Here is a 23,729-nt window from a genome sequence, read left to right on the forward strand (position 1 = left end):
TCATTAATTAGAATGAGGGGAAAGGGCCAAATTTTGCATTAAAGACCTATAAAGCAGCTCTAGTGTCTCCACTTCTCAGGACCGCAGGCTCTGAACAAGGAGCGCTGCAATGAACACCAGGGCCAGGTACAACTGCATTTCCCAACACAACCGGCCCCGGGTTTTGGTGCCTCCTCTTCGCCGCCCCTCACCCGACCCCCGCAGCTGCACCCGTCAGTGCCGGACCCCACAGGCCCCCGAGGGCCCCTCGGTCATGCAGGAAATGACCCACGGGCCAGAGACGGACCGTCCAGCTCAGCCACGTCCTGCTCTCCGTGGTCGGGGGATGAAGAAACCCAACCTGCGCGTCCAGGGTCACGGACACGGCCCCGCTGATCGTCTGCAGGGAGAGGAGTCCTCCAGGGTCACAGACATGAGCACGACTGAGGCCAGAGGGGACAACTAACAGGTCCTGTCTTGTATGTTTCCTTTCCCTCTCACTGGCGCCGTCTGAGATTGATTTCACCATAACCGCACCAGGAACCAGGGCCGGATCCTGTCCCCCGTGAATGAGGCCGGCGGGAAGGTGAAGATCGGGGCCCCGGTGTCAGCATCGAGAAACGACACCCGCCCCAATGTGCAGTCCAGACAGACCCCGACCCTGCGGGGCTCCCGGTGCAGGGACAGGGGGGTGGGATCAGGGGCAGTGAGAGCCTTGTACTGATCCGCCCAGCACCCCACACCCCAGATCCCCTCCTCGGGGCTAAAGATGATCTCTCCCTTCCTCCTCACAGACTCTCTGGCCACCCCCACGCCCCACCATCCCCCCACCCCCATCTCCACCTCCCACCAGCGTCTCCCTGAGGTGAATCCCTCACAGCCCAACACACAGCACCAAAAGTCAAATCTCTCAGGATTGTTGGACAGAAACTCCTGTGGGCCTGTCCATCTTGCACTTTTCCCATCGTCAGACAGGACGAGGTAGGGATGAGCCGTGTCTGGATCCAGAGTCACATCCTCTGCGGGGAAAGGAGATACAGGAGTGTGAGGAGCAGAGCTCAGCCCGAGGACAGGGGGTGATCGAGGCAGGGGCAGCTTTGGCTGCAGCTGGAGGTGAATCCGGGATTGACCCGAGCGGGAAGGAGCCCAGAGACCTCAGCAAAGGGCAGGGCCGATTCCCCCCCGGCAGGAAGAGACGGGGCCAGGGACAGAAACACCCCGGCTGGGCCCGGGCTGGGACACGGCATCGTTCCCCCTCCTGCACCTGCTGGTCACAGGCAGGGAGGAGAGACCCTGGGGCTGAGGAGAGCCCAGCACAGGGTCTGAAGGGGAGAGCGTGGATACAGCTCATCTCCCCCTGCACTATCCATTGCCTGTCTTCAATCCTACTCAGTTAAACCTTGCCTGCTCTAATATTTTGGGACCATTTCCCACAGCGGCATTCCCATTCCAGGAAGACACAGCCAAAGAAACATAAAATTTGGAGCAGAACAATCTAGGTCACAAACCTTTGTTGCGTACCAGGCTTCAAGCGCATGTCCACTTTTCCGAACTTTTCAGAGCTTACCGAAATTTGGAAAGCTAGGAAATTTGGAAGACAAAGCTAACATATTTAATGATTTCTTTACCTCCATTTTCCTGAGCAGGGACCGAAACAGTCACCTCCACTCTGGGCCCCAGTTAGACCCCAGCGGAGGCGCACCTAGGCCAAGGGTCAGTGAGGATCTAGTCAGGGGACGTCTGGAGGGACGGGATGTATTCAAATCAGCTGGTCCGGACGATCTCCACCCCCGAGTGCTGAGGGAATTAGCTGAGGCCGCTGCGGGACCCCGGCATGGCTTTATGAGCACTCGTGGCGCTCTAGTGTGGTGCCAGAGGACTGGAAGAGGGCCAGTGTGGTTCCCATCTTCAAAAAGGGGAGGAAGGAGGACCCGGGAAACTATAGGCCAGTTAGTCTTACCTCAATCCTGGGCAAGTTTTTAGACAGAATTATTCTGGCACATGTCCACGAGGGGCCAGCGGGGGAGATTATGCTTAGGGGCAACCAACAAGGTTCATTAGAGGCAGGTCCTGTCAGACCAACCTGGTGGCCTTCTACGACCAGGTCACCAAATCCTTAGATGCAGGGGTAGCAATAGACATAGTCTTTCTGGACTTTCAGAAGGCCTTTGACACTGTCTCTCACCCCTTTCTCATTAAAAAAGTGAGGGACTGCGGTGTTGACACCTACACAGTCAAATGGGTCACCAACTGCCTGGAGGGCTCGCACCCAGAGAGCGGTGGGGGACGGGTCTTTTTCAACCTGGAGGGATGTGGGCAGTGGGGTCCCCCAGGGCTCGGTCCTCGGGCCCACACTGTTCAACATTTTCGTCAGCGACTTGGACGAGGGGGTAAATAGCACCCTGTTCAAATATGCTGCTGACACTAAGATGTGGGGGGATGTGGGCACGCTAGAAGGGAGAAATAGGCTGCAATCAGACCTAGACAGGTTACAGGGGTAGGTGGATGAGTGCTGAACCTGGGGAGGAAGAGCCAGCACCACACCAACAGTCTGGGGAACTCTCTTCTCATCAGTGTAGAGACAGAAAAGGATCTTGGAGTCATCACTGATGCGAAGATGAACATGGGCCGACAATGTGGGCACGCGGTCAGGAAGGCCAACCGTACCTTGTCATGCATCCACAGATACATCTCGAGCAGGTCCAGGGAGGTGATAATCCCTCTCTATGCGGCACTGGTCAGGCCGCAGCTGAAATACTGCGTCCAGTTCTGGGCACCGCACTTCAGGAGGGATGTGGAGAACATGGAGAGGGTCCAGAGGAGGTCACTCGCATGATCAGGGGGGCAGCACGGCAGGCCCTACGAGGAGAGGCTACGGGGACCCAAACCTGTTCAGCCTCCACAAGAGAAGGCTGAGGTGTGGATCTAGTGGCCTGTTATAAACTAATCAGGGGGGACCAGCAGGCACTCGGGGAGTCCCTGTTCCCCCAAGCACCGCCAGGAGTGACCAGGAATAATGGTCACAAGCTGGCAGAGGGTAGATTCAGGTTAGACATCAGGAGGCACGACTCTACTGTCAGGGTGGCTAGGATCTGGAGCCAACTTCCAAGCGAAGTGGTGCAGGCTCCTACCCTGGGGGTCTTTAAGAGGAGGCCAGATGTCCAACTTGCTTGGGTCATTTGATCCCAGTGCTCTTTCCTGCCATGGCGGCGGTCAGACTTGATGATCTGCTCAGGTCCCTTCCTGACCCCAGAAACTATGAAACTATGAAAAAAACCAGCCTAAGTCATAGCATTTGGGAGGGATTGAAATACATACACAAATAGGAAGGGCTTAAGGCAAAAATGAAGAGATAATGTGTGGGGAAGTGGGAGTGAGGAAACCATAAGTGACTTATGTAAATAGAAAGTTATTTTGTTAAAAGCCAGGAATGTACTTGGTGTCTTATTATAGAGAGGTGGAGTATTGTTGGAGCTCTGCCGGTCCAGGAGGCAAAGATGTTTTGTGGTATCTCTTATTGGTTTGACTCTCTATTTGGAAGAGCAGTTGGATAAACTTTTAGGCATCAAGTGCATATCCTCTAATAAAAGAGGAACAATGAAAAATTACATAATAATGGTTGGATGGAAAAGGAAAGCAACCCCCAAAACTACTGAAATAAGAGCTGCTCGCCTCCTCTTCCAACTCATGGTCAGAGATCCCTTTATGGAAAGGTCTGCTCCATCTGTCTGGGCCTATAGCAAGTATCATCTAGAGTAGTCCCCAAACAGTCCCTACAAGTCAGGGGCTGTTTCAAGCAGGGAACAATGGACCTAAAAGGAGAGTCACATCCCCGCATGGACAGGATGGATGACACCAGGGGAGAAAAGCTGGATTCATCCTCTCCCTCATCACCACTCATTGTGATGACAAGCAAACTTTGGGGAGCAAAAAGCAGGAGGAAAGGAGTGAAAGCTATGGGAGAGTGAACAGACACACAGGGGAAGAGATCAGAAAAAGGAAGAGATAGCAACACTGGGTAGGAGGAGACAGCAGAGGAAGGAAGTAGAGATAAACCAAAAACTCACAGTTTAGGCAAAGTTGTCTTGGTTTATGAATGTGCAAACAGGAGCTCACATAACCCCTCCACTCAGCCTCCCCGGCCAGCTTCAGTCCCTTCCAAGGCCCCTTTGTCCAGGTCTATTCAGCAGGCAGATTCCTGCTCTGTCCTCAGACTTTCTCATTAGCCTCAAGTACCATTTTTTGCTGCTCCACCCAAAATATTTTGATCCTGGCCCCCACAATATTCAGGCCTTCCAGTTTTTGCCCTGTCATGTTTTCTCCCTGAAGTCTCTTTCTTCCTAGTACTTTTATTCTTGTGTATATTTATTTCTCCTTTTTCACCCTGCTTGGTTGTCCCTTTTCCACAGATCATGACTTATGGGCTACCTCTGGTCCATGGACAGAGGTAGCACATAAGGGAGGTAGGAACAACAGCAACAAGTGCTTGAGGTAGAGCAGGCCTGGCCTGGGATAGTGGCTGGGTGACTTTGCTGGCTGCGTAGCCAAACATGGCCGGGAACTTGGGGGAAGGGGGAGATCAGGAGGAAGGGGGCAGGACCTTTCAGAAATCTCTGCAGGAGGCAGGCAAATAAGGGTGTAGAGGAGAAGATGCAGTCCCATGCAGATCCATTACTGTGTCATGGGCTGCTACATCTCATGGTGTGTTTTAAAATACATAAGGATGTGAGAGTCCTGTCATGAGGAGTGACATCCCCACCCGCTGCCTGATTGGGATCTGCCATATTGGGCATGGGCACATGTAACACTTAGCGTAGAAACACAGTCTTCACCCTGGGCAGGTGCTCTGGCAGCTTGTGGGAGCTTCAATGGCCCAATACTGATCCCTTTAGGCCTCAGAGGGACCTGCCTGGTTTTCTCCATGTATAGGGAAGCCTGGGGCACATCCCTGTAAGTGGTGAAGCCAGTGTGTGTCTGGTGTGGAGGCACGGGACTCAGGCAATACTGTGTGTTTTGCGTGACCTGGGGCTGCCACCCCATGGACCTGTGCTGGGTCCTGCACTGGCCCATGCAGAGGAACAGATCAGTGTGAGTCCCAGTGTAGGGGGCACAGGAGCTGATTAATTTCCCGTGCCCTTTGCCTCCAGGCCTGGACCATGCTGACCCATGCTGGAGATATCTTGGCTCCTGCACCCACCTCTCCCCTCCACCCCATCCTGCACTGTGCCTCTGCCTGAAGCATGGGTCAGGGTGGAGCTGGTCAAGGGGGCACAGGGCACCAGGGGACTCCCTGGCATCTGTGTCACTGCAGGACCTGATGTGAGGCAGAGAGGGACAGGGAACACATCCCCTGCTCTCCCACATCAGGCAGGAGACCAAATGTGGGGACAATGGGCAATGTGTGTCATTCAGTAAAGCTGATCAGTTTCTAATGTGATCCCTTTCAATTCCGCAATGTCTGTTGCTAGGCTTAGACTAGGTGAAACGCATCTTAATGAATTTAAAATAGCCTGTTACAGTGGTTTTAAAACGTTCTGGAACAGATTAATTGTGCCAATAGAAAATCAAGTCTTGTTTTGAAACAGTTCACTGGACTTTGGTTTAGCAGACACAAAATGGTCTGTGACATGGGGCTGGTCAATCCTCCAGACATCCCACAGTGCACTTCTCCTCCCACCTCCTCCCTACTGCCCACTGCTGTAACTGGCTACTGTGGTATATGGCCAGAATACTGTTGTCCCCCCTTTTTTCCCCCTCCTTCATTGTTGGCACTGTTGAACCCACGCACCGTTAAAACCACTGCACTTCAACGCTTAAAGGGTAACCATCTTGCCTTGAATGCTAGGGCACTGTACATGTGGGCACCTCTGACAAACAACAGTTTTCAACCAGTCCCCAAGCTGTGACATTTTGGAACTGTTCAATTGTTGTGTGTTTGCACACTCAATAAGTACACAAGAACATAAAAACTGCCATACTGAGTCAGACCAATGATACGTCTAATCCAGTATCCTATCTCCGAAAGAGGAAAAAGTCAATGCTATAGGAGGGGAGCGTTAAACCCTAGATATATCTAGAGTGACCATTTCCTTATTCCTACATTCATTACGCTCCCTGCCATCCACCAACACTGGTCTAGAAATGCCAGAGGACACATCTCCATTCTATCCGATAAGCAACTATTAATATATATAGTAATATTAATTGACAATTAATACCTATATTAAACTCAATAGTATTACTCTATTACAAGATATAAATTAATAGGTTCCCAGTGCTGGAGAGACTTGGCAATTGATATAATCTGAACATTGTACCTTTTTCCAAAGGCGGTGCGGTTTGTCCCAGCCCTGAAAGCAACCACAGAATCAGACATGAGAACTCATTAGAAGAGATGCATGAACAAGGCATTATTGCCTGCAATGTCACATTGGGACAAAATAGATCTAAACCTTCAGTGTGCCATAATTAATAACTGAGACACAGACTCTGAGACAGGTTTTCTGTCAGAGGACCACACACACATCACACGCTGCACATGCTCAGACAACACAGGTATAGTTACATGTCCAGGCTGCCAGGGGAAATAGTATTTCTACCTGTGCAAAAGAGGAATTGACACTTACATGATTAAAACCTGCCATTTCCACTCACAAGGGGAAACAGAAAATGCTGCGTGTGGTGGGGACTTCTAGGTTCCTTCCAAAAAAATCTGGCCATAGAAGACTTTGAGTTCTTTGACCATAATAAAAAGCACTTCTTGCCACAAACTATTAGTGAGCCTAAGAATTTGCCTGGACAGGAAACAAAGGGAATTGAAATAACAGGAAAAGACCATTAATTCAATATGAACTTTCATTACCTGGACAGATCACAGCTCTTTTCCACCCTGAAATGAAGAGAAATAGTGGTGAGCATTTATCTGAACAAATGCAGTTGTAAAAGGATTCTTGCATGAGGAGCATCTGGCCCAAGCAAAAGCCAGGAATGACCAGAGTGATGCTGGACACAACTGGGACAACTGGACTAACTAGGACACTGTCCTTTCATGTCAGTAAATCCATACAGACCTCATCCATCAAAGTGTTGTCAAATATTTAGGTCACTCTCTAAATTGCAGTGACCAGGGAATAGGGCCGTTCAAAATGGAAGCACTCCTTTTCGACCAGCGTGTGGACATTTCGACAGAACAGCGTTTCATTTTGACGTTTGTCTTGAGTCGAAACAGCTGTTCTGTTCCTTTCTGTCGAACTGTTTTGCTGTTTTGACCCTGTATTGACGTTTCACCCATAGGATATAATGGGGAAGGTCAACAGGCTATAACTGTGTCTTTACTGGCCTGATTTCAATGAAACTTGTCGGTAGTCCATTCTGAGGACATGAAGCGTGCCAAAATTTCAGAAGATAGATGCGGAGGATTCAGAGAAACTGCACCCCAAAATCTTCAGAGCAAAACTCATGTCACGTGTATGTGTTAAGATGCAGCGGGGTCAAAACTACAGGAATGGTGGCCCCTGCTGAGGTAACAAAGCCTGCCACGGTTCAAACAGGTAGGTGCAGAGTTCAGGGAAACTTTACTGGGAAACTGTACCCCAAAATCTTCAAAGTTAAACTCATGACACATGAATGTGTTAACCCACAGTGGAGTCAAAACTGCAGGCATACTAGCCCCTGCTGAGGCCAAGAAGCCTGCTAATTTTCAAGGAGATTGGTGTAGGTGTTTGGGGGAAACTGTACCCCAAGCTGAGGACAAGCAAAACTCGTGTCACGGGGTGTTTGTGTAACTGTCTGTCTTGGGGCGCAGGGGAGGGGAAACCACTGCAGGCCTGGCTGCTAGGCCCTGCTGCGGCCACGACTCCTGTCAGCTCTTGAGGAGATCGGTGCAGGGGGGCTCTGGGGCCCTGCACGCCAACTGCTGACAGGCAAAACTCGTGACATGGGTGCTTGTGCAACTGCTGCCTCTCATCAGGCAGCAGGACTGAAGATCCCCCATCACTTGTCACCAAGACCCGGGGATAATAACTGGCCACAGTATGAACATGAGCCAGAAGTGAGATGCTATAGCCTCAAGATTTTGGAGTGTAGTTTCTCTGAATCCCCTCTACCTATCTTCTTGAAGCTTGGTGTGCATTATGCCCTCAGAAGTGACTACCATTTCTGCAAGTCTTATCCAAATCTGGCAAGACATGGCAAAGTTATAGGCTGTTTCATCATTCCCCATTATAGCCTATGGGCGAAACGTTGAAACATTTTGACTTGCCTCGTTTTCTTTCGAGGTTGTTTTGACTATATCTGTTTAATTTTGATTTTGCCTGTTTCAACCTTGAACCAGGTGGAAACAGCACTGAAACAAAACTGATGGCAAAATTTTGCACAGCCCTGCCAGGGAGCCTCAGTATCCAAAGATGCCACTGACTTGGACCTGCTGTCCCATTTCCCAGGGGAGGGCCTGGCTCCAGAGATACTCCCGTTATTGCCATCTAAGCTGGATTGCCATTAGTCATTCTCTCTGACCTGACCGAGAAGTTTCTAGTAGGTACAGAATAAAGATGCCTATTTTCTCCATGACTTGGGGTACCTTGTATACATGAGACATGTTGAAGTATCTTCAATGATTCCCAACCACACTGAGATGGCACCTCAAGCTTTGGTTCAAACTAATTAATGGCTGCATCTCCAGTTACATTCATGTTCCAATTTCACTCCATGAACTGCTGCAACCGCGGCAGTGCTCTGGGATAATAACGATGACAGAGGCCAGGAAGGAGTGCCTGAGGGCTCTGAGCAAAGCATTCACGACCAAGGGCATCTTAGTGTTGCTGTCGGTTTTCTGTTCTTTCTAGCATGGAGAGTATGAATCTAAGAGCTAGCTCTAGCTACAGTGAATACCGTGGAAAAACCTGTGCTGGACACAGAAAAAAACTTACCAAGTTCTCGTTGAAGGCTTCCTGGATTGAAAAAAAAAGATACATTGATTAAGTGCTTCATTACAACTTCATAAGTTTAAGCCTGGCACTTTGTGCTCTGTGCGACAACCTCTCTGTGGTGCTTATCCACATACCACCAGTAGTATCCAGGGTCCAGTTGCTGAGAACTCTGACTCTTTTCTGCCTGTCCTCATTGGTGTGCATGGGCGAGAGAAGTGGGAAACTCTTTTATATTTACTTCAACTGTGCTAACTTGCTTTGATCTGTTTTTTAAGAATTTGAATATATGGGGACCGGGTGAATCAAGTTTGCGTGCATGTCCACTGCCTTCTAAAAATCATGAAATTTTTAGGAGTTTTGATGCTCTAAGAGAAAAGTGGGTCGAAGTTGGCTGAGGTGGCCTGTATGGTAGCATGACTGGTCTGACAGCCTAAGGTGGATGAAGCCTGTGCTCAAGAGCTCCAGGGTAGAAGGGGCAAGCTCCAAGTAGTACTTGTGTCTGGGGATGGTATTGTACTTTTCCCATGTAGCTGTGTGGGGAGATGTTCTGGTGATACATAAATCCCTCTAGTGGTTTCAGGATGGGATCTAGTACCCACTGGTCTCTAAACAATGGGCATCTCTGGAGCGCTGGTAGGTCAGGTGCTAGAGTCTAAAGACTTGAGATTCTTGAGTTCTCTCAAGTTCTAGAAAAGCTCATTTGCTTCCGAAACCAGAAGAGAGCACTGGAAAAGTAGCCCCCACCTACCCCAGTGGTGCTGACCAGCTGTTTACTTGCATAGATTACTGGGGGCATGACATTAAATATTCTGTAGTGTTTGGCTAACCATATGGGTGTAGAGATGTGTGTCAGAAGGCATATCTCTATTTCAAGGACAGAAATTTATAGAAGTTTTAACAGAATAACAGCTCCATTTTTCCTTAATGGTATGTATAGACATTTGGGGAAGTTAGGGGGCAGTTAGAGTTAAAAATGGCCACTGGATCAGATGGGAGGGGTAAGTGTCCACTGGGGACTTGGGGAGTAGGCTTTTTGTAACCTCTGATTCCCCCCACCCACAGATAAGCAACACCCCCTGCCAACTGCACTTTGCTGTGCTGGAGGTTTGGTGTGTGGCACAGTGCCTACCTGCCTCCGTTTGCTTGTCTGCAGTAAAATCTTATTCATACACGCTTTGATTTATTAGAATGAAATTATTCACTAACTATACTATATATCCCCCCCACCCTGTATTTACCTTTTATTTTGAAGAGATATACATTCAGGATTGTGAAACTTAACACAACCACTAGGATCACGCTCAGCGCCACCATCCAGGGATTCACACGGGGAAAGAAGAGAACTGAAAAACACGATGCCCAGGGCTTGCTTTAGTTTCTTATTGGTGAAAAAAAATTAAATGTATTTATTCCAAGGCCATCCACTAATAGTTCCTCTCAGGAGTTGCCTGAGACATGAATGAGAGCAGCAACTCCTAGAGTTGCAAAACATCAGAAATATGCTTTAATAACCTGACTTTCCATAGTGATTTATCATGAATAAACAGGAAACATGCTAGCTCACCCTTACATGGCTAAGTGGAAATTATTTAGCCATATAACTGCAATTTTTGGCAATTATGCCATGTTTGGATAGTTTTTCTACCTGTAATGGAAGAGGATCAATCTTTATGTGAATATGCTAGAAACAAAATCCAGAAATACTTTAAATCCTCCTCCATGTTCTCTATCATCACACAACTGCCAGCCATAGGTCTTTTTTTTCTGAGAAAAGCTTTGGGATCTATGTGGAATTACATAAATACTCCAGTATCTTCACAGCCATAGCACAGTATACTAAGCATGCTCAGGAGGAAGGTCTAGGATAAGCACTATTATGCATCTAAACAGTGAATAAAAGCCAAAAAAAATCACACTTACAGAACTATATGCTAAGGGGTCCTCCATTCAGAAAAGCCAGGGTGGGAACCAAATGGTGGCAGGGGGTGTGTGGGTTTGGACATGAAGTGGGGAGGAGGGGCAAAGTGAGGTCAGATCTGAGCTGGGATAAGGGAGCTGGATCAGATGCGAATAGTGTGGGGGAAGGGGGTGGGGTTGGACAGAACCGGGGGTCGGAGGGGCGGTGAGACCAAAACTGGGGGGAGGGAGCAGAGTTGGAGCAGAAGTGGGGAGAATGGGGGAAAGACTGGTCAAAACCAAAGCGGGGGGAAGTGGGATTAGACCTGAAAGTGGGGTTCGGGGGGGCAGGTTTTGAGCCCTACCAGGGGGGTGGATCACACCTGAAGCGGGGGAGGTGGGAACTGAGGAATGAGTTCAGACCTAAAGTCGGGGGGAGTGGGGTGCTGGGATCAGACCCGAACCGGGGGGAGTGGTGTCAGACCTGAAGTGGGGTGGAAGGGTGGAGCAGGATCAGAACCAAAGGGAGGGGTGGGGGGTAGGGTTGAACCTGAACTGCGGGGGAGGTGTGGGAAATGCAGTCGGACCTGAACCGACCAGGGGGTGGACCCAAAGCAGGGGGGACGGGGTTGGATCCAAACCAGAAAGGAGGAGGGGTGAGGTCATACCTGAACTGAGGGGGCGGGGTAGGACCCTCAGTGTTGCGGAGGGTGCAGGGAGACGTTTCAGACCCAAACCAGGGTGGAGGTGGGGAGCGTGCTACTATGCAAAGCGGGGTGGGCAGCGTCAGATCCAAACAAGGGGTTTATGGGTGGTGGGGGCAGAACAGAAGCAGGGCAGAATAAGACCCAAACAGGCGGAGCGGGGGCATGTGGAGTCAGAACCGAAGTGGGGGTGGGAAACAGGGTCAAACCCAAAGCGGGGAGGGGAAAGCTGGCTCATACCCAAAAAAGGGGCGGAGAGGCCAGGGTCAGACCCATACTGGGTGGGGTGGCGCTGGACCTGAAGTGGGGTAGCTGGGGAGTGGGTTCGGACCTGAAGCAGGAGTGGGGGCTGAGGGGAGGGTCGAGTCAAACCTGAACTGGGCGGGGGGGCGAAGGTCTCTTTTCCTGACCCTATTATGAGAGGCTAAGAGCTATGAGACTCTTCAGCCTGGAAAAGCGCAGGCTCGGGGAGATCTGGTGCCCACCTACAAGTTTCACAGGGGTCTCACCAGGATCGGTGGGAATCACCAGAGCGCCCCAAGGGATGATAAGGTCAAATGGTCACAAACTCCTCCATGACCATTTCCGGCTGCACATAAGGAAGAACTTCTTTACTGTCCAAGCCCCCAAGGTCTGGAATAGACTGGTGCCGGAGGTGGCTCAAGCACCTACTTCGAACATCTTCAAGAGACACTCGGATGTTTATATTGCTGGGATCCTGTGATCCCTGGTGACTTAATGCCCCTGGGGCAGGGAGCTGGACTCGATGATAGTTTGAGTGACTGCGTCTGCCAGTTTCTTTAAGGTAAAATTTCAGAAGTTTGAGGCAGATAAAATCCAGGTTCAGATACATGCAAACACACAGTTCAATGGATTTCTATCATGACCCCGTGGAAATGCTAGCCATGTGTGTGTTTGCTTCTTGTTTCACTTGGTTTCCAGGGGAGGAGGTTCACTGTCGGGTTTGGATGGAAACTGACCTGATATATGAATTGCTGATTCCTTCTCCTGGTCAAGGAGGCTGTTCCTGATCCAACAGGACAAGTTTTGATTTGAATGTCTGTTTATGACAAGAGAAATTTCTGTTTCAAACAGGCCATTCACCTTTGGGGATTTGATTTCAGAAAGCGATGGTATATGATGCCCCTGGGCATTTCTCCACAGCACCTGGGGCTCTGGGTACCACTCAGATGATTGACACGTCATGCGGATCCCTTCCTTCTCGTAATCCTCCACAGCGATTATAGGAGTAAAGCCTAAAGCTAGAAAAGAAAGAAAGTATATTTCTTAAATCTGTGAGTCAATTTAGCAGAAGTCCCAAAAGCCTGTTTCTGAGTAACCACAGAATGAACCTTGGCAGACATGACATCAGGCAAAGGAAAGAAAGCAAATGAAGCTGAAGCAGATCAGATTAAACACAGCAGAAGGGCTTAAAGCAGGTAATCCATATATATCATTATATCCTTTATCTGGTTCCAGGGCAGAGTCTGGAACCCGTACTGTTCAATATCTTCATTAGTGGCTTGGAGGAGGGAATAGAAAGCACTCTGTCCATGTTTGCAGATGACATTGAACTATGGGGGGAGGTTGAAACAAACTAGAGGGCAGGGAGCAAATCCAGGTGGATTTGGACAGGCTGGGGAAGTGGGCAAAACAGAACAGGATGCAGTTTAACAAAGACAAGTCCCACGTGTTGCACCTAGGGAGGAAGAATCATCAACACTCCTATAGCCTGGGAGGTGCCATCCTAGGTAGCACAGCAGTAGGAAGGGATCTCGGAGTCGTAGTCAACTCCAAAATGCACGAGTCACCAATGCAATGAAGTAATAAGTAATGTGGCTGTGCGAAATTTCCCCAGCCGTTTTGTTTCGACATGGTTTTGACTCATTTTGAGGTCGAAGGAAAACAAAGAGCGCTGAAACAGCCTTGAAACAAAATGAGGCTAGTCAAAATGTTTCAAAAGTCAAAATGTTTCAACCATACTGCTTCATCCCTAGCGCAAGATCAGTCAGGAGACAGGGTATCAGTCCAGCTGGGCTGACTTCCGAAACATAGAAACAGAGTCGAAACAGCCTTACTGTTTTGAGAAAGCACAATGGAACAGCTGTTTCAAATTGAACTGAAATTCAAATGAAACACTGTTCCATCAAAACCTTGAAACTCAAGTGAAACAAAACAGTGCCTTTTCGCACAGCCCTTATAAATAAAGCTAACCACACTCTTTCTTGCATAAGTAGGTGCATCACAAACAGGTCTAGGGAGGTGACACTTCTCCTCTCTGTAGCATTGGTCAGGCCGCAGCTGGAGTACTGCATCCAGTTTTGGGCACTACACTTCAGGACGGATTCAGGACGACCAATTAAGGGACCTGAATCTCTTCACCCTCTGCAAGAGAAGGCTGAGAGGTGATCTTGTGGCCATCTAGAAGCTCATCAGACTGGGCAGCAGGAAATATGGGATACAATGTTTAGCAGACGGCCATCGGGGTACCTAGAAAAAATGGCCACTAATTGCAGGACAGCAAATTTAGATTAGACATCAGGAAAAAATTATTCACAGTGAGGGATGCCAAAATATGGAATATGTTTCCAAAGCAGGTGGTGCTATCCCTTTCCTTGAAGGTATTTAAGAGGAGATTGGAGAAACACCTGCTGGGGTCAGCTGACCCCCGCACTCTTTCCTGCCCAGGGCAGCGGGTCAGACTAAATGATCCGATAGGTCTCTTCTGACCCTACACTCTGTGATATCTACGAAATTATATTATTGCTTTATCTTATAGTAATGACTACTAAATGTATTCAATACTGTTTTATAATAGATATTTGTGTTCAAGTCTCTTAGATGTGAAAACAAAGCAGCCACATCAGTGAAAACTCTAAATTAGGTGAAAGGAAGGGGATAAGAAATCCTCCCTTTCCAAAAGTGCACATTTCAAAGGAACATAAATCCCAACCAATTGACGTCATCCAAGTCCACAATAGAACTGGTTCACTTCAGCTTCAGAAGTTTCCATGAAACAATGACATGCGAACAAAGGCAATCAGAGAACAGTTAGTAGATTATTAGAAAAAGTCATCTATGAATATAGGGCAAAGGCTGGAGGGAAAAGGGGAGGGGGTTGCCCCCATGAAGGAGCGGTGGTGATTAAGGAGATTGTAGGTGTATGTTAATTCTATGTCTAAACTTGCAAAAGAGGTCCAGATCATAGACTAAAATCTTGTCTCTGTCCCGGGCACATAGTTACAAGGTTTTACTAAGAAGGGCTGGTTGTAGAAACTTATCCTGGGAATTGGCTGACTAGACTGGCAGGATTCAAATTAAATGGAAAAAGAAGCAAATTAGGACTGTAAGTGAGGTTTGGGATTTGAAAAGAGAAATGTTTATCTTAGGAGAACATCTGGGCTTTTACAACCTAGGAAAACAGAGGCAGAAAGGGAGATGTTTGCTATCTGTAACTATACTGGGGAGTAAATATGATGAACGAAAAAGCACTATTTAGGCTAAAAGTCAATGTTGGTCCAAGAAAAAAATGGATACAACTTGGATGTGAAATTAGAAGGTCCCAAGCACTGAGAAATCAAGAGCAAAGAAAAACTAGCTGCTGTTGAAATGTTGCTTAAAATTATTAAATACAGACAAAAATTGAAATATGCCTGAAATGTGAAAATGGCTGGATAAAATTGAAATACAGTGTATAACTGTAAAATAATTCACACATACGTTCCACGCACTTGGCATATTTTGAAAGAGAAAAAACCTGAAAACCATGCAGATAAACTGAGACAAGCCACTGACCTGCTACCTTCAGCTCTATTACAGCTTCTTCATAAGTAGTATCATCATTAACAAGGCAGCTGTATAGCCCTTCATCTGGAGGGCCAATATTGAGAATCCTCAAGGAAACATTTCCATCTGTGAGGCCACCTTTCCAAAACACTGTCCTTGTCTTGTATTCTGGCAGCTGTCCTCCAAACTGATCTCTCCCATCACGGTACAGATGCACATAATCTGTAAACTCAGGTCGGAACCACCCCACTTCCATGTTCTCAGCGCTAATGTTGGGGGCCAGGCGGCACGGCAATACGATCTCTTCCCCCACAATGGCAGTGATTGGCTGATCAGGTCCAACAACTGTAAACAGGGCTGTAACATTTACCAAAAACACCCCAAAATAAGTTCTGAAGTAAAAAAGTAAAAAGAGAAATCTGAGATATTCAACATGAAATAGATAACCACCTGGCAGAGTTTCAGCCTGGACTGGTACAGTGACAAATAACTGAAAACACAGGTTTAAACGAGAAACGGCTGAGCAACTTTAACTGCAGCTCACTGCCCAACATAAGATATTCAGTGTCTGAGAAATGATAGACTATCTTGAATAAATACAACGTATGTATTTTTTGTCATAGAAATGTCAGCGTTTTTAATGGGATATTTTCTGAACATTGTATCCCAGAAAAAATTTGGGTGCTTTGATGATTTAATCACGTTTTGGGATTAGATACAAATATCAAATCATTGAAACGTCACGTAAAAGAGAATTTTCCTCCTCAGTTTTGGTTTTGAAAAGCCAGTGGAGCGAGGAGAAGGAGGATGTTATGTTACTGTGGGAACAAGGAACATCGAAGCGCACAGAAATATGGAAATATGATCGGGCGACAGAGAAAGAGCTATTCTTCTGTATGCTTGGAGAGAAAGAGGAAAACTTTATTTTATACGTAGTTATTGTTTCTTCCTACACAATGATGTTGATGCCATCTAGAATTTCTCACAAATTCTTTTCCATTTGCCAGGAAAGACTAGAATTGGTGCAATGTGTCAATCAAAAATTAAAAAAACCTTTCAGCAGCAGCAGAGCACACATTAGTACGGAGCAGACACCTACCTGATTTTACCTTGCAAATATGAAAAGTAATGAAGAACGTGAGTAAACCAGGCAGCGATGTGGAGACGCTGGAGATCTGGCACAATGAGGAAGGCATCTTCTTCACTGAAACTTGATCCAAAAGCACAAGGGGATGGCAGAAAAGTATTCACCTGGAGAACATAGAGCGCTGGTTACCACCGCTGTGTACTGGATGAGATAGCAGGAGGACAGCATGTACAAGTATACAAGGGGAACAACCCTGGTTTGAATAAACTTATCAAAGTGCAGAATTAAAACAGTCACTGAAAAAGAAATTCCAGGGTTATCCCTGATATCTCCCTCCCTTTTCCCCAAATGAAAAATCACGTGTTGAGTCAGGAGACCATCAAGAGTTTTCATTACATTTTAGACCATGTTAAATGAATGAAATCTAGAATCATAATACTGTGCGCTGGTAAAAAGGAAACACGGGGTGCAGGTACAGTGACATGCCAATAGAGCTGTTCAAGGCAACATGAGATTTGTCCTCTTCAAGCTCTTCAGAGTACTGTGCCAATGGCTGTGGCAAATGTGGGGAGTGTTTCATAGATTTCATAGACATTAGGGCTGGAAGGGACCTCAGAAGATCATTGAGTCCAATTTGCTCTTGAAGGCATTCAATGTAGGTGCTTGAACCACCTCTGATGGCAGACTGTTCCAGACCTTGGACAGTAAAGAAATTCTTCCTTATGTCCAGCCTGAAACAGTCTTGCAGGAGTTTGTGACCATTTGACCTTGTCATCCCTTGGGGCGCTCTGATGAACAAACGTTACCCCAGATCCTGGTGGTCACCCCTGATAAACTTATAGGTGGCCATCAGATCACCCCTGAGCCTGCGCTTTTCCAGGCTAAAGAGCCCCATGGCTCTCAGCCTGTCGTCATAAGGTCTGTTTTCCTGACCTCTGATTATGTGCGTGGCTCTCCTCTGGACTCTCTCAAGCTTCTTCACATCCTTTTTGAATTGTGGGGCCCAAAACTGGATGCAGGACTCCAGCTGAGGCCTCACCAAGGGGAGAATGACATCTCAGGATTTGCTCGAGAAGCATCTATGGATGTAAGCCAGAGTTTTGGTCACTTTACTCACCGCAGCATTGCATTGCAGGCTCATGTTCATCTTGTGGTCAATGATGACCCCCAAGTCTCTTCTTCTGTAGTGCTATCCAACGTAGCACTGCCGAGCCTATAAGGGTGCTGCAGGTTTTTCCTCCCAAGGTGGAGAACCTTGCATTTTTCAGTGTTAAACACCATCAGGTTCTCGTCTGCCCATTTGCTAAGCTTGTCCAGGTCAGCCTGGATCACCCGCCTATCTTCTGGCATGGATGCTTTGCCCCAAAGTTTGGTGTCACCGGCGAACTTGGCCGGTCCACTTCTGACTCCAATGTCCACATCCTTAATGAAGATGTTGAACAATATGGGGCCAAGGACAGAGACTTGGGGGACCCCACTGGTCACAGGGCACCATGACGACTGACTGCCATCAATTACTACTCTCTGGGTCTGACCACGGAGCCAATTTCCCAGCCAGCGGATCGTGGTGGACCCAAGGACACAATTGGCCAGATTCACCAAGAGGTGATCATGGAATACCAGGATGAAGGCTTTTCTGAAGTCAAGATATATGACATCAATCTCTTCTTCCTTGTCCAGGTGATAGGTCACCTGGTCGTAGAAGGAAATGAGATTGGTCAAGCAAGACCTACCCACAACAAACCCATGCTGGCTACCCCTCAGGATGTTGGCGTTGGCCAGTCCACTAAGGATGGCCCGTTAATAAACTTTTCTAAGACCTCCCCCAGGATAGAAGTCAGGCTGATGGGCCTATAGTTAGCCGGATCCACTTTCCTCCCTTTCTTGAAGCTAGGCACCATATTGGCCTTCTTCCAGTCCAGAATGCCAGGAGTTTTCAGAGATCTGTGTTGAACAGTTTTGATCAGTCCTGCATAATGAGCTGTATGCTCTGCAGTGTGGAGATGGTGTTTTGCAATGTCTGAGAGTTTCAAACAGTTTCACAATCCTTCACTATTTCCAACAGCCCAAGAAGCCTAAAGGAATTTCACTTACAGACAATGATGCAATTATCCCAGGGTCCTAGTGTTAGACAGTCTCGTGGAATAACTGATGGAAAACAAAGACTCATCAGAAAAAGCTGTTGAGATATTTGGTTACTGAGTTTGGCCATGGAAAGGCAAGCTGTGGTTTTGACAAAATGGAATGAGTGGAAATTAATATAGAATAAGAGTATAAATCCAGAGTGGTCCCGAGTATGTCCTCTGTGGATATTCCTATTTCAGAATAAGTGTTTTGACATGCAGAGTTAACTGGGAATAGTCATTCTGGAATTACTCCCCCTGAACAAGAGACCTACACTGAGTGTTTTAACTTTCAGTAAATCAAAAGAGAAACCCATTTGACTTGGCTTCAGGCATATATGTTTGAGAAGGCTGTCCACTGCTGTGTAAAACTGGGCACAGGCTTTTGCCAGGTGTCCATTCAATCCTGCACAGCAATACAGACATCACCTTTTGTCGCCTTTCTGATGCCATAAACATTTTGTGGTGGCACAAAGGAAAGCAAATAGATATCTGTACTCTATGTCACACTACAATATGGTTGCTAAAAAAGGTAGCAGTAATTTGTGCTGCTTTATTGTGGTGGATGTCTATTTTCTTTATGGCAGGAAAGCACAGGCAGCCTGGAGCCTCCCACACTCTCCAGCCACCTCAGGCAGAAGGTCTCTGGGTTTGGGGTCTCAGCCTTGTGTGCCCCAGGATCTTCCACGCAGGATCCGGCCCCTCAACCTCGGGAGTGCCCGCATGGCTTTCCCTGCTTCCAGGAGCTCTGGGGTGTGACTCTGGAAGTTGGGAAAGTTAAGGATCCCCCCTCCTCGATACGTACCTGTAGCAATCTCTATTTTAATACTGTTCTCAGGTTGTCTCAAAATGACATTTCACAGTGTTTATAGGAGTTATGAAACAACAGTACGCAGGGCAAAATCCTGTTTTGCCTCATAGACAAGTTAGTGGCACATAAGTGTCTCTTTTATGAGTATGAATCTAAATGTCATTCTACCTCACTTTTTGCCATTATACAATCACACTTGTAATAATACCTAAATCCACTATATGACAACCCTGAATATAGATAAACTGTAGGGAAATTCAGTTGCCAGGGAGATGTAGTTAGAGTCAGTTAGATTAGTAAACCAGGTGGATTCAGTGGCCACCACCTCCACTAGCGGGTGCTCTCACTACAGCTATGTCTTCCCAGCTGTGGTCATGACAGCTCCCCAGTGCAGACAAATAATTGGTGGAAGTCAGCTGAAGCCCAAAGCAGTGTTTCTTCAGGCTAACCAAGTAGCAGAGTAACCTGCACACTGATGTGGCTACACAATCCCCGTACTCAAGCTAACTGATTTACAGGCAGACTGGGTATCTTCACACTCTGCTACAAACTATGGGGTAGACACACCTGGAGTTGTTTCAACATTTCAAGTGAGTCTGGGAAACAATCACTGCATCAGGCTCTTGCATTTTGAGCAGTTGTTTCCTGTGCTGTGCAGGAACTGCTTTCTTTTAGCTGCAGACGATATAATACCCAGGGGCCGGTCTGGATCTCTGTCCCCACATAAAGGGACAACCCACAGAGCTGCCTGCCCTCTGCCCGAGCCCTTCACAAGCTGCTGCGGGTTCAGTGTGAGAAGATGGGGAAGAGACGCCTCCCGCATGGATCTGCAGGCTCCTAACACCAAGGCTTCAAAAAAGCATGAGTCAGGGCCCCAGGACTGATAGGACTTGCCTAAAAACAATGGGGTGTAAAATGCATTTTGAATTCTGTCACCTGAGACATGATGTCAAACAAGTTCTTGTTTCAAATAGATTCAAAGTGAAATATATGCATTGCCGGGAATCTATAGATTTTCACTGTTTACTCTCTATTGATGCTTAAAAGGAAAAAAAAGAGAAAAAAAACCGTACGAACATTTTTATTTCATCTTGTTTTAATTTCCATTTAATTTGTGATAACACAAAAAATATGTTGTGAATTGCGTTCTAAAACAATTGGGAAAAAAATCCATAAAAAATTAAAATAAAGAAAAGTCTATTATGTTGAAAAGCTTTCATGAAAAATTGTTAAAAAATGTTACTCTCCCCTACCAAACTCTAATAAAACTTTCTGTCCCATATTAAAAATTGTGAAAAATACTCTAATTCACCACTTGAAACATGACTTATCCCACTAATAGCTTCAGGAAAAATTTGATGACCTATATCATCATGATCCCTGCAATTCAGCATATATGTATTTCCACACTTATTAATTTCCTTTGGGTGGTTTGTGGGGGATTTTTGTTCTTTTTTGAGGTTTTTGTTTTGTTTTTGCTGTGATGTCTGTAAAGTATTTCTAATGAAATTATTTGTGAATGTACAAATACTTTAGGTTTTGCCTATATAATAAAACAAAATGTCAAAGGATCATCTAATGTCTGTACTGTTTTATAATCTAAAAACGAGGTGTTTTAGAGGGTATGGAAGGTCGGCTGAATGTTTCTCGATCGAGCGAAGTTCACCTACCTGCCTGATCCTGCCGAGCGGTGCTGTGCTGTGATCTGCCTCCGAAACGTGGCTTCGGTTTTGTCAAGTTGGAAGAAGTTTTTCACAGTGTCAGACAGCAAGATCCACATCTCATCCCCACAATAAATGAGCTATAGTATTGAATTATAGCTTTCCTCTCCAGTTTTATTATTTCAAACTTCTTTATGCCTTTTCATCTTGCAGCATTGGTTAATTTGGGAAGTGAAAGGAACAGCAGCTTCTCGGGCGGGGCGCAGCCTGCTGCACATGCGCAGACACGAGCACTTACATGTCCGGAAAGTGTTGGGCGGGCGGGACTTTTAGATGTCTCCAATAAAAAGCCTGGCCCTAAGAGCTTTTCAGTCTTTTGACCTTAGTAAAAAGCATTTCCTGCCGCTAACTCTTAGTGAGCCGAAAAACTTGTCTGGAAAGCAGAAAGGGAACAGAAATCCCAGGGAAAGAGAGCATTGACCATTGACTCAATATTGCACCAACAGACATAGGCAGGAGCACAACAGGCAAAAGGGATTTTCTTACTTTTTTAAAGAAAAGTGGGATTTGCAGTTCAGGACTCTGCAGGGCTGCTCATCACTTCCTCTTCCTGCTTCCAGAGGCCTCTGGGATTTGTAGTTCAGCCTCACAGCCTGCAGGGCTCTGCAGGGTCGCTCCCCTTCTGCTATGTACTGACGTTACATTTCCTATTCACCCAACACATTACATTGCACAATACATACACTACAGTATGAACTTTCATTACCTAGCTAGATCACAGCTCTTCTCCACGGAAAGAAAGAGAAATCGGGGTGAGGATTTACCTGAGCAAATGCGGCTGTAAAAGGACTCTTGGAAGAGGAGCACATGCCTCAAGCACCAGCCAGGGAAGACCAGAGTGATGCTGGACACAAATGGGGCAACATGTGGAAGGACTCGCTGGGACACTGTCCTTTCATGGCATTAAATCCATACGGACCTCGTCCATTAAAGTCATGTGAAATCTCTAAGCATAGAGGGAGGGAGAAAAAATTATTTGCAGGGGGCTGAGTGTGCATGTGTACCCCCGACCAGCCCCCCTGGAAAGTTTGCAGGTGAAGGGCTGGGGGTGAGGATACCTGTAGCAAAGTCTGAGTGACAGTCCCTGAGGGCCTCTCCTTCACATGTTGCGATTGCGCTGCTCTGTGCTGGAGTACAGCTGGGAGGGACCGCCAGAGGTCAGCTAGTCCGATCTCCTGCCTGAGTCAGGTTTGCCTCTGTCCAGCCCAGCCCAGCCCAGCCCAGCCCAGGTCTTCTGTGCTCTGCTCTCAGGCAAGTGTCAGACTGACACAAATGCTTCAACAGGTCAAGGACACCCAGGGTGCTGCTCAACATAAGACACCTAAGAGCTTTTGTGCTGTAGTTTACCACTGCCTGGACAAGTTCTTGCTTGCAAAATCCCACCACAGATACAATGTCCATTACTGCCAATAAAGCCTCCTCTGCACTCACAGTGCTGGGCTGCCATACCGTAGCGTTCCTTGGGCCGTCACATTTTCTTGCTCTTTCAGCTTTTCCTTGCCGTTCACTCTTCCCATACTGAGGGTGATAGCTAGGCCTTGCATCCATTCTGGCTGCAGAGTCGGGACGTGGTGACAGACAGTAAGGGGCTCAGAAACAGCATGGTCTCTATGCTGCAGGGCCCTTGCTATTCAGGGTCCGGGGCAAATTGCACCAGTTTCTCCCCACTCTGGGCAGCCCTGCCTAGGAACATAGGTCTGGAAGGGCCTCTAAGGCCATCCAGTTCAGTCCTCTGCATTTCCAGGCACCCCTTTCTCCAAAATTTCCTAACAATGACCCACTGCAAACTTTCATATAGAACAAGTACAACAACTGGACCAAAGAGTAACGCCCCAAAAATGGCACAGGTAAAAGAAGGGGACATGCAGGCACTGACACTGCAAGGAGAGAGAAGTTATTGAATATATGCTCAGAGGATCCAAGGAAGTGGAATATATCTCCTGCTGTCTTTGCCAGTCTGATGTAAGTGAAAAATCTTGATCCCTCATTTGACAATTGGCTTGACATTGAGCAGAGGAGCAGAGCAGCCTTACGATGAACCTTGGATATGTCTACATATGACCATGGGGACCGTCCATCCCAGGCACTGCCCCCAGTTGGAGGTGTGGCCACTGTCCAAAGCAAATTAGGGCCAAAGCCCAGGAGCTGTACGACAGGTTTTCCTTCCACTATTCTACTGAAAAGTAGTTCTTAACTTTTTTCATGCTGACCTGAAACAGACCTCCTTCTCCGTCTTGCTGCCGTCACAGAGGTAGCAAGTGAGGATACCTGTAGCAAAGTTTGAATGGCAGTCCTTGAGGGCATCTCCTTTAGGACTGGGAGATACGAATCCTTTAAAGAAGCCACCATGGACTGGCTGTACTGGCAGCGCTGGTGATCGTGGACTGCTTTGCACATGCTCCATTTTAGATGGAGGCAAGAGTAGTGCTGAGAAGTCTGTTCTCCGTGCTGTTGGAGACGAGACTGGTTACATACAAAGGACATTTCATTTCATTGTCAAACTGGAATAACTTCACCAAACAGCTGAGTCACTAGTAACCTTTTGACTGAAGAAGTTCATTTATGTATTACTGCAGGGTCCAAAGGTTGAAGCCCAGCCCAGCCCAGCCCAGGTCTGCTGTGCTCTACTCTCTGGCAAGTGTCAGACTGACAGATAGAAATGTTTACATGTTTAAACAAATGCTTCAACAGGTCA

General features: G+C 47.2%; 2 protein-coding genes and 1 pseudogene across 4 annotated transcripts in view; 1 reads left to right on the forward strand and 2 right to left on the reverse strand.

The window, feature by feature from the left end:
• Window positions 1-21,509, reverse strand: part of LOC149852633 (butyrophilin subfamily 1 member A1-like) — a 116,940-nt pseudogene extending 95,431 nt beyond the window's left edge. The window contains exons 1-8 of the transcript XR_016439244.1: window positions 20,984-21,509; window positions 16,392-16,543; window positions 15,302-15,649; window positions 12,487-12,768; window positions 10,145-10,249; window positions 8,907-8,927; window positions 6,842-6,868; window positions 6,297-6,329 (exon numbers count right to left, since the gene is read on the reverse strand). The product of XR_016439244.1 is annotated as a butyrophilin subfamily 1 member A1-like (transcript). The remainder of the gene's footprint in view (window positions 1-6,296; window positions 6,330-6,841; window positions 6,869-8,906; window positions 8,928-10,144; window positions 10,250-12,486; window positions 12,769-15,301; window positions 15,650-16,391; window positions 16,544-20,983) is intronic.
• The window catches only part of LOC149852635 (butyrophilin subfamily 1 member A1-like), a 52,094-nt gene that overhangs the window by 26,146 nt on the left and 2,219 nt on the right, over window positions 1-23,729 (forward strand). The gene's annotated exons all lie outside the window — the stretch shown is intronic.
• LOC149852636 (butyrophilin subfamily 1 member A1-like) lies at window positions 13-1,516 on the reverse strand. Its single transcript, XM_090029493.1, has 2 exons — window positions 1,501-1,516; window positions 13-1,133 (listed from the first exon to the last, which is right to left on the reverse strand). The coding sequence occupies exons 1-2, from the start codon at window positions 1,514-1,516 to the stop codon at window positions 502-504; spliced, it is 648 nt and encodes a 215-aa protein (XP_089885619.1). The 3' UTR covers window positions 13-501.

This window comes from Crocodylus siamensis, chromosome 15 (genome assembly GCF_052110815.1).
Source record: "Crocodylus siamensis isolate JL-2025a chromosome 15, ASM5211081v1, whole genome shotgun sequence".
Lineage (NCBI taxonomy): Eukaryota > Metazoa > Chordata > Crocodylia > Crocodylidae > Crocodylus > Crocodylus siamensis.